Raw genomic sequence first — 10,738 nt, 5'->3', positions numbered from 1 at the left:
AAGATCATTTCTGCTATCCCAAGGCAAATTCTAAAAATAATCGTAAAATCAACATTTAAAGATCAATCGAACTAATGATCCCTTTGAGTATGATCAATCGAACAAATGATCCCTTTGAGTAAGATCTATCGAACTAATGATTCCTTTGAGTAAGATCTATCGAACTAATGATTCCTTTGAGTAAGATCTATCGAACTAATGATCCCTTTGAGTAAGATCAATCGACCTAATGATCCCTTTGAGTAAGATCAATCCTACATCCCTCAAGTAAAATATTTCAATCCAAATAACAAAATATTTGCATCTGCTATTATCTAATTATTTATAGAATATTGTTAAATTTAAAATTTCAAAATAAATAAATATGTAAAAATTAAAAAACAATCCAAATAACAATCGTAAAATACTGATCGATCCTATAAATTTTCTAATCCTTATGAAATCATTCAATCTTTAACCCCTCAATTTAAATCCTTTAATCCTTATATTCGTTTATTCTTTAACTCTCAAGATCTTTAATCATAAATTTATTTGTTATTATGTCTTAACTTAATTAATCTTTATCTTTAGTGCTCAATCTTTTAATTCTTAAACCATTTATTTGTTATTATGACTCACCTTAATTAATCTTTATCTTTAGTGCTCAATCTTTTAATTCTTAAACCATTTATTTGTTATTATGACTCACCTTAATTAAATTTTTTCTTATGTTTTTGCTCAGACAATTTTTAAACTTGTAAAATCGAGTCACTTTTGATTTTAACAGTTTGAGGTTAGAATCACAACTGACGAGGCGCCGGCGTTAGATCCGTTTTGAGACTAGGCGCCACTGGAAACGAAACATTTCCGTTAAAGTATTGAGTATTGTTGGTAAGAAAAACCACGCAATTTATCAAAATATCTTTCTTTTATCATTCCACCGCAAAAATTGTTAAAAAAATTAATTCTTGAAAAGAAAATTTGGTTTGTCGATTTTTTTTAACGTTACAAACGTTACACAAATATTTTTGAATTTTTCATCCCATTTTTAAATGCCTAAAATCCGAACAAAACAAAAATTTTGAAAATGTTGTCCAAAAAATCGATAATCCCGTTTTTTTACTCATCTTGTATGCCTTATGCCTAGAAATCAGTTCTTCCAAAGCCAAGCAAATATCTATCAATCTATCCCAAAGTTTTACTGTTTGTCCTCTTCTCTTCTTATTTGTTTATCTAGAGATCTATCTAACACACGTCAAACTGAAGTAAATTGCACGTATATTTTAAGTAAATTGAACGTGAAATTGAAGTAAATTGAACGTAAAATTCAAGTAAATTGTACGTAAAATTAAAGGAAATTGCACGTAAAATAAAAGTAAATTTAACGTAAAATAGAAGTAAATTGTACGTAAAATTGAAGTAAATTGTACGTAAAATTGAAGTAAATTATACTTAAAATTGAAGTAAATTGTACGTAAAATTAAAGTAAATTGTACGTAAAATTGAAGTAAATTGTACGTAAAATTGAAGTAAATTGTACGTAAAATTGAAATAAATTGCACGTAAAATTTAGGTAAATTGTACGTAAAATTTAGGTAAATTGTACGTAAAGTTGAAGTAAATTGCACGACAAGCTGAAGTAACTTGCACGTAAAATTGAAATCTTAAATGTTTTTATTTATAACTTCTCTTATTTTTGGGACTCTCTGCTATGATGAAAGACAGAGGCACATCTATAGCAGATAGTTCCAAGAACTTCAGAACCTTTTCTGAGTTTATGAAATCCCAAAACTCTAGAAATAAGTCTAGATCTGGATCCCCAGGGGCCCTGGAGGGACATGCTATGGTCAAGATTCCAGGAGGACTTCTTCTGTTTTGAGGAAAAACAAAGAATGGATCCCTCAGTAACAAACTATGGAGGTTTGACCTGAAAGGTAAGGCTAATTTAAGGAAAGCTTTGGTTGCTTCTTTTTTGCAATGCTGATTGTTATTTCCTTTTCAATAAAATATTTAAAGGGAATTGCTGGGGTTTTCTAACCCATGGCCGATTTAGCACCCATCAGTACTTTCTCCCTTAATACACTTTTACATAAATGGGGGAGTAGGTTTATAAACTACGACTGGACACGTTACCCCTGCTGCTCAACTTATTATAATTAAAATATATTGAGTAGTAAACCAGTGGGTCTTTACTAAATCCAACCCTGGGCATTAAACCTAGATTAACTAACCCAGGGTGTTAACCCTGAAGGAACCAGACCTGGGCATTAGGCCTGGATGATCCAACCCTGAGTTCATACCCTGGATGAACCAACCCTGGGTACTAAACCTGGGTGAACTAACCCAGGGTATTAAACCTGAAGAAACCAAACCTGAGTTTTAAACCTGGATGAACCAACCCTGGGTTTAAACCTGGATGAACCAACCCTGGGTTTAAACCTGGATGAACCAACCCTGGGTATTACACCTGGATGAACCCACTCTGGGTTTTAAACCTGGATAAATCAACCCTGGGTATTACACCTGGATGAACCAACCCTGGGTTTTAGACCTTGATGAATCAACCCTGGGTATTAGACCTGGATGAACCAACCCTGGGTATTAAACCTGGATGAACCAACCCTGCGTATTAAACCTGGATGAACTAACCCTGGGTATTAAACTTGGATGAACCAGCCCTGGGTATTAATCCTGGATGTACCAACCCTGGGTTCTAAACCTGGATGAACCAACCCTGGGTATTAAACCTGGATGAATTAAACCTGGGTATGAACCCTGGATGAACCAACCTTGGGTATTAAACCTGGATGAACCAAACCTGGGTATTAAGCAACCCTGGGCTTTTAACCCAGGATTCAAAGCCTGGATGAACCAACCCTGGATGAATTAGCCATGGGTACTAAGCCTGGATGAAATATCTCTGGGAACAAAACCTGGATAAACCAATCCTGGGAGTAAACCTGGATGCATCAACCAAGGGCTCTAATCCTGGATAAACTAACCCAGGGTACTGAACATAGATAAACCAACCCTGGATAAATTAAGCCTAGATACTAACCTTAGATGAACCAAACCTATAACATAAAATAACAAACAACATACTAGTTCTCTTCCAGGACTAGGCGGGCTGGGGTAACAGCCTGGGCTGCATGACGACCTAACCGACATGCGGCTTGACCCGGGTCGTATTTACCAGTATACGATCCTAACAGGCCCCCTACCCTGAGGCTCACATCTCATTATCTAATGGGGGTGCTGGCGGGTCGGGTAACCCATTTTTCTTCTAAGTTCACTTAGAGGACAAATGAGTCTCTTCGGTATAAATAAATGAGAATAGAAAATAAAATTTAAATTTATAATAAGTTACCATTTCTTTTATGCATACATCTTTGAAGAGAAAAACTAAGCTTGAAGAGCTACGAGATTGCACAAAGTCGTATAAATTTGATCTTCATCGATCCTTCTGTCTAGTTCACAATGATCTATTTATAAATCAATTTATCCATTTATAAAACTAATTATTTATCTTTCTAAGTACAGATCTCTCTATCTCTATAAATCTATTCTATAGATCTATTTATCCATCTATAGATCTATCTATCCATCTATAGATCTATCTATAGATCTATTTAACCGTTTTTAAACCATCATCGACTATTCTCCATTAACTTTTCTTTCTAGATGACTTTTTAACTCACTTTTCTATACTTACTGTACTTCTTGTGTTGGTTCAGCTGTTCTCTTGCGATAAAACTGTATAAAACAATAATACTGATCAAACAACAATAGGAGATAAGCTTTCATCTATAAAATTCCTAGATCTCAGTGAACTTGTTCAGTGCACGTTCAACGTCGTAAAAATGATAAAAATATATTTATTTTCAGTTTTTTCTTTCGCCGCTTTGGTTAGTTAATTTACACATTTAAACACAAAACCAAAAATAAAGTAATTCATTTTTTTTTAAATATTGAATTTTGGAATATGCTCAGTTAAAACATTTTTACATCCCTCAATTCATAGCAGAGCGTTGACTTGTCTTTCAAAATTCATTCCAGTTTTAAATTTGATATTTTGAATACTTAAGTTTAAAACGGTAGTGAAAATAATATCTAACCATATGACCCCATTCTATTTTTCGTAAAGTTTTCCAGGGGCGGACACAGGAATTTTTCCAGGTTGGAGGCTTGATTTTTTTTTACAGGATGGGGATGAAAACCCCCTTACTGAACCTTGAAGTTATCTGATCTTATTTTAGGTAAAATCTGATTGGACCGGTTCAGGAGTCCTGGAATGCTATGGTCACGTTAATGTAGATGCCTCATTCCCAGCAGGTCATTCATAGCTTCATTCATCCCCAGCAGGTCATTCATTGCTTCATTCATTCCCAGCAGGTCATTCATAGCTTCATTCATCCCCAGCAGGTCATTCATAGCTTCATTCATAGCTTCATTCATCCCCAGCAGGTCATTCATAGCTTCATTCATCCCCAGCAGGTCATTCATAGCTTCATTCATTCACAACAGGTCATTCATAGCTTCACTAATTCCCAACAGGTCATTCATAGCTTCACTCGTTCCCAGCAGGTCAATCATAGCTTCGTTCATTCTCAGCAGGTCATTCATAACTTCATTAGTTCCAAGCAGGTCATTCATGACTTCATTAATTCCCAGCAGGTCACTCATAGCGTCATTAATTCCCACCAGGTCATTCATAGCTTCAATCATTTCCAGCAGGTCATTCATAGCTTCATTCAACTAAGGTTTGATTGACATTAATACAGGTTGTTTATATAAATCAATAAGTTACCAAAATTGTTAAATAGATTAACATGTATTTCAGGGGCAGGAAATAGAATAACATGTATTTCAGGGGCAGGAAATATAATAACATGTATTTCAGGGGCAGGGAATAGAATAACATGTATTTCAGGGGCAGGAAATAGAATAACATGTATTTCAGGGGCAGGGAATAGAATAACATGTATTTCAGGGGCAGGAAATAGAATAACATGTTATATTTCAGGGGGCAGGAAAAAAAATACCATGTATTTCAGGGGCAAGAAATAGAATAACATGTATTTTAGGGGCAGGAAATGCCGGACCCGGCAGCGTTACATGCAATCCTGTAGAATGGGATTATGATACAGGTAACATATTTATTATCCAACTTCTATCTTTCCAGTCAAAGGATTCAGTGGCAGCATGTGCACTGTGATCTTGCCAGGCTATATTTGTTGCATGTAGCGTGCTGGGTCGACTTGACACTGCAGGTAGTCCAGACTGGACAGTGCATACACAGTACATGTTTTACCGGTTTGGATCATACAACTTTTAAAGTGGGGTGGTTGTGGTTGGGTTTGGTTAAAGTGTCATGACTTTAAAAAATTTGAATCAGGATATCGTCAAAAATTATATTTCTTGAACTAAAACAGTTTGAAAAGATGAATCCAGAGAAACGTTCACATTTAAACAACCATGTAAAGAAGACGGAGCTAAAACAGTTTTTAGCTCTTTAGTAAAGTTGTTTGTATCTTTTAGGACTAGGACCCGAGGCCATGTTCTTCCATCCTAACAGTGGGGAATCTTTCGAAATATGGGCGGTAAGTGTACATACAGGGTGTCCCACGAGAGAACACTCTTTTATTTGAGAAGTAATTTCATTCAACATACTTTTACACGGTATGATTCTTCAAACAATTATCACAAATTTTCCTCAGTCCTGACATTTCTAAAATGTGGTCTCCCTTTTGATATTAAGAATTTGGTTTATTACAGGGTTACACACGAGGGAACACCAAACACTCTAAAAATATGACGATTTTTGGTTTCTGCATTCAATTGAGTATTTTCATGGTTTGCTAGGGACACAGTTTATGGCCTCCAAGGAATTCTGAGTGCAAAAAACCGGACTAATAAAATTCCGTACAGTCGTTTCATTCTTTGAGAGTAGCCCTGTATATAAATAAAACCAAAATTGTCAAAATCTGAACCACATCTCTGGCATTATGTTGAAAAAAAGGCAAACCACATTTTGGAACTGCCAAGACTGGAAATATTTTTTTTAACTATTAATGCAAGTATTTTACTTTTTAACTAAGTTTAAGAATTGAGAATCGTCTCTTAACTATCATGTTTCGTGAGGGCTCAGTTACATTTGCCATAATTACACTTCCTATAAATACTTTTGCCATAATTTTCTAACTTTTACTAAGATATAAATATAATTTAAGCATAGCCCTACTTTTAACTGAGAGTCACTTAAAAATACGCTAACACTCCTTTTATAGAATATCTTTTAGTGGGACTACCACGGATCCATTCCTTCTGCTAGTTGTACAGGAGAACTATGGTACAAGGAAGAGGATATGGGGGCAGGCTTCTGTACACCTAACAAGGTATCAACTTTTTACAAAATACTAGTAAAAAGAATGAGAATTGTATTGAAAATTACAGTGCTTTGGATCCATTTAATTTTGATGCTGATCCGGATCCTGGATCCGCACTGGAAAAAATGGATCCAAATCCGGATTCAGGTAATTTCTTTAAGATTTACTGAATTTTCTGAACAAAGCAAAATTTTTAAATTTGTTGTCTTATTTTTATGCAAAAACTTGTAAACAATTTAGAAATGAGGAAATTTTTATAATCTCTCTTTTTTCAATTGTTCAGATTTGGGGTTTGAGAGTAAATAAGTTTTTTTTTGCAGTTTTTGGTTGATATTTTGCCCCTTGGATCCGTGGATCCAGATATTTTTGCGGATCCGGATCCAGGAAGCAAAATCTTGCGGATTCGGATCCTAAGCACTGGAAAATTAATTTCATGCTTTCCTATGGTTTAACCCAGAACATCGGAGACATCAACAGAATTTATAAAATGTTGTTTTCTTAACTTAGTGATAAGAGAGACGGGGGTGCAGAGGCGCCATGATCCCCGCAAAAATGACCTCCGAACCTCAGGATTTGCAGAATTATCTCCAGGCCCCGCAAAACTGTTCTCCCGGCCTCAATGATGTCACCAAGCCTACCGCCATTCTGTCTCCACGCCCCGCATTTTGGTCTCCGCTTGTTGTTTTTATTATCTCTTCATAGTAGACTCCGTCATAGTTTAAAGAATCGTTTAATCAACAAATTTGACATGTTAATTCATTCAATTGTTCTGGAGTTGTTTTTCTGTAAAAGTTTACATTAAGATGGAATGAGTAAAAGACGACCTTTATAAACGACTTATCTAATATTTTGAAGGCATCATGATTTAAAGATTTTCTTAACTCTCGATTCCTCAGCATTACATTTTATCATAAAAATGCAAATTAATGAGGATCTGTTCTATAATCTACGAGTTTTTGCGCACCCCCCCCCCCTCACCTTTGTATTTTAATTTTTTCAGTCAAATAAATGAATTCTCTCGCTAAAAGAAAAACTATTTAGAATTAAATTTAACTTATTAAAACAACAAGATATGACACGTCGACACGAAGCTGTCCTAACCTGTCAGTATAGCATGTAATAGATATTTAGATTATTTTAATTCTTTGTTTCAATTTAAAAAAAAATAGTTCTTCAATATTTTCTAAAGCATACGATAAAATCACAAATACAAGGATTTCAAAAAAACTACCTTGTTTTGTAAATTGCCGCTGATATTGTTTGATTGGTATATGAGGCCCCTCTAAAATAATAGAACATTTTTCTATCTTTATACAAAACTGCATTAGTTCTTCACAATTTAAAGAATTTGTGAAATTTAGAAAAACAAAATACAAGCCTTTAATCTCAATTAAAATTCACTTTTTAATACAAAATGTATCATTCTGAACTATTTTATCATGTTAAGAATTTAAAAAAAAAGGTTCTTGGTGGAAATAAAACCCAAATATTTTTTTATTGGAGCCAAAATGCGGGGCGTGGATACAGAATGGCGGGAGACTTGGTGACGTCACTGAGGCTGGGAGACCAGTTTTGCGGGGCCTGGAGGTAATTCTGCAAATCCTGAGGTTCGGAGGTAATTTTTGCGGAGATCATGGCGCCTCTACACCCCCTCACTCGTGATAATGGTATGCTGCAAATATTTAGTTTTTAATTGAATAATTATATGGAGCTCTTGTAAACTGTTCCCGTACATTCATGGCAATCCATATTTTTACAACTATTTCAAATGAGAATATGTTCTCTTTTGAACATTGCCAAAAAAAAGTTTTCTTTGTGAACATTGCCAAAAAAAAATTACGTGGATTTTCTATATTTTTAAAATTTTAATAAAATCGAATTTTGATGGCGGCAAATTTTTAAAATTATTATCCTTCATAAACCTTCCCTGGGGCCAAGTGAGGTCCCCCACAAAATGTGGGCCCTATCGGTTTAGCCGTTTTGACGTTTATTGGATACAAACGGACGGACACTTAGACAAGTAAAATATATATGTACAAGCCAAATTTATAAATAGACTAGGCTTTTAGTGCGCTTTGCGACCATCTTCTATTTCAACTTTTAACTGTGGCTTTATCTGTGAGCATCTTCTCTTTATAAAACAAAAAAGTTTGCGGATTTCATTATATTTTTTCGCGCATTTTCAAAATCTTGCAAAAATTTAAAACTTTTAAACACAAATTTTTAAATTTAGATCATTCATAAACCTTTCCTGGGGTCACGTGAGGTCCCACACAAAATTTGGGCCATATTGGTTCAGCCGTTTCGACGTTTATTGGATTCAAACAAACAAACACCAAGACAAGCTAAATTTATAGATAGAAGATAGATTACTAAGATTTTGGGAAACTAGTATAAAACCCTTCGAAATATTTCAAGACGTCATTTTATAAATTCTTTAGAATGCTCCGAAGTACTGAATTAGAATGTACACTATTTATCATTACAAAACATTGTGTGTTCAATTCTTATCAATAAATAGTTTAACTGTAAATTGTTTACATTCTTTAATTGAAGGAAGATCAGTCCAATCTTTCATTGGTAAGTTTTATCTCAAGAACATTATATATATTTCAGGGCTACAATGGTTGTGGAATAGTTTACTGCACTGGAGAAATTGTTTGCGACGGATGTTAAACAAGAAAAAACGGTCTAAATTTTATTGTTCTAAAATATGGATGCAAGCCAGAAATAAAACAAGCTTTACCAACCATACTGCATACCATGCAAGGCACATTTACATATTAAGTTAATAAACATGTAAAAAATAATTGTATCACTGTAAATTTTGATCTGCAAAACAGATGAATTTAGCAAATGGAGAAATGTTTGATTTTTATCCAAACACAGCTTTCTTCAGTCGGGATAATAGTCCTGGATTTTCAAATTCCTTAATTTTCTTCTCTTCCTTTTCATCCTCCACCTCCTTTTTCTTCTCCGTCTCCTTGTTCTCTTGCGACCACTTCTTCCGGAGGCCACTCCATGTAGACTTATCCACTCCATTTACGGTTCCTGTTTGTATAAATAAATGTTAGTTTTGTAGTCGACCCCAGAAAGAATCTACATCAACGGCCTGTAGACGTATGAATACTATGCAATACATCCTAGTTCTATTTTTAATTAAGAAACTAGTAAGACCAAAAAAGAATCAGGAATAAAACTTCTTCTCAATAAAACCCTTTGGTTTTTAAACCACATTGAATAAAGTGCGGAAAATTATCATCCTAGAGTGGTGGTTAATTACCGGGCGTAATAATTAATAGGAAAGAATAAAATTGAAACGTGTTTATTTTCATAATCATAATAAGATTGAGTAATAAAAAACTAATAAATTAAAAAAAATTAGCAATAAAAAAGTCGAAAAATAATTCCAGTGGCAAGGGCAATGCTTATTGCACATTGCATAATGCACATCCAACATTTCAATTATTAACAGGCTATGGGATACAGTATATTTGTCTGAACCCCCCCCCCCCCCCCGAGCGACCGCAAATTTCTTTTATGGGTTGATTCGCTTTATTGGGGGAAATAATTCTTAAAAAAAGTGTCTAACAGTAAACTCTTAACATTATATCCAATCATCTATGTTTCATCCAACCTTAAGATGCACTGCTCATTTCTAAATCTACTTTAAACCCTAAGGAAGAGTGATGGGGCGCGATGAGAAGTGAGGGTGGGTGAGTTTTAGAATAAAATTCTAAAAAGAACGGATGATTTGAAACGAATTGAAGATTGAATAGAAAACTGTGGAATAGGAAGACGACTATCATGTTAAGATTTCAAATAATCCAACTAACATAAAACACAGATTGTTCAGTGTAAGGCGTACGCAGAGTGCAGAACCATAAGTTGGTGTTTAATTACAGGCAGAACGCTTGCTTAATAACATCATCAAATACACAGCATCTTCTAATTCCACAGTTGTATTGTATAAAAATACCGTCAAAATATTACAAGTTTACCAGGAGTATCTGTTAAAATATTACAAGTTTATAAAATGTTTTCAAAAATTTGTTTTCTAAACATTTGCTTTTCTTCCACTTTGTCAAATTTAGAACATTTCAGGTTTAAGAAAAGAAACAATACAATAACACAAATATTGGGTTAATTAGGAAGAAAAAAAGAAGACTAGATTAGGAACATCAAAAGAGGAACAAAGGAACAATAAAATGAACACTATAACAGGAACAATGATTATTGAGCTAGCTGGGAACAAGCAAAACAATTAGGATTTTCATACATTTACTAAGAACATAAGAACAATAAATGAAATAAATAATCTAAGGAACAATAAAAAGATTGTTAAGGAATTAGGAACAAAAATAAAGGATTTA

At 34.2% G+C, this 10,738-nt stretch overlaps 1 protein-coding gene across 1 annotated transcript; it reads left to right on the top strand.

Moving 5' to 3' along the window:
* Positions 1-3,782: 3,782 nt before the first annotated feature.
* LOC111704175 (uncharacterized) lies at positions 3,783-9,114 on the top strand. The gene is made up of 6 exons (XM_023476328.1): positions 3,783-3,884; positions 4,236-4,311; positions 5,064-5,126; positions 5,518-5,579; positions 6,279-6,374; positions 8,982-9,114. The coding sequence occupies exons 1-6, from the start codon at positions 3,840-3,842 to the stop codon at positions 9,039-9,041; spliced, it is 402 nt and encodes a 133-aa protein (XP_023332096.1). The 5' UTR covers positions 3,783-3,839; the 3' UTR covers positions 9,042-9,114.
* Positions 9,115-10,738: the final 1,624 nt, after the last annotated feature.

The sequence above is a fragment of the Eurytemora carolleeae genome, unplaced genomic scaffold (assembly GCF_000591075.1).
Source record: "Eurytemora carolleeae unplaced genomic scaffold, Eaff_2.0 scaffold383, whole genome shotgun sequence".
Lineage (NCBI taxonomy): Eukaryota > Metazoa > Arthropoda > Copepoda > Calanoida > Temoridae > Eurytemora > Eurytemora carolleeae.
The sequence above is the reverse complement of the archived record's forward strand: the minus strand, read 5'-3'. Positions and strand labels throughout refer to the sequence as shown.

Bases quoted from the DNA above. Each gene is read 5' to 3' on its own strand.
- LOC111704175 (XM_023476328.1), top strand. From the start codon at position 3,840: ATGATAAAAATATATTTATTTTCAGTTTTTTCTTTCGCCGCTTTG. The intron at 3,885-4,235 runs GTTAGTTAATTT...ATCTTATTTTAG, and splicing joins TTTTTTCTTTCGCCGCTTTG to GTAAAATCTGATTGGACCGG. The intron at 4,312-5,063 runs GTCATTCATAGC...CATGTATTTTAG, and splicing joins AGATGCCTCATTCCCAGCAG to GGGCAGGAAATGCCGGACCC.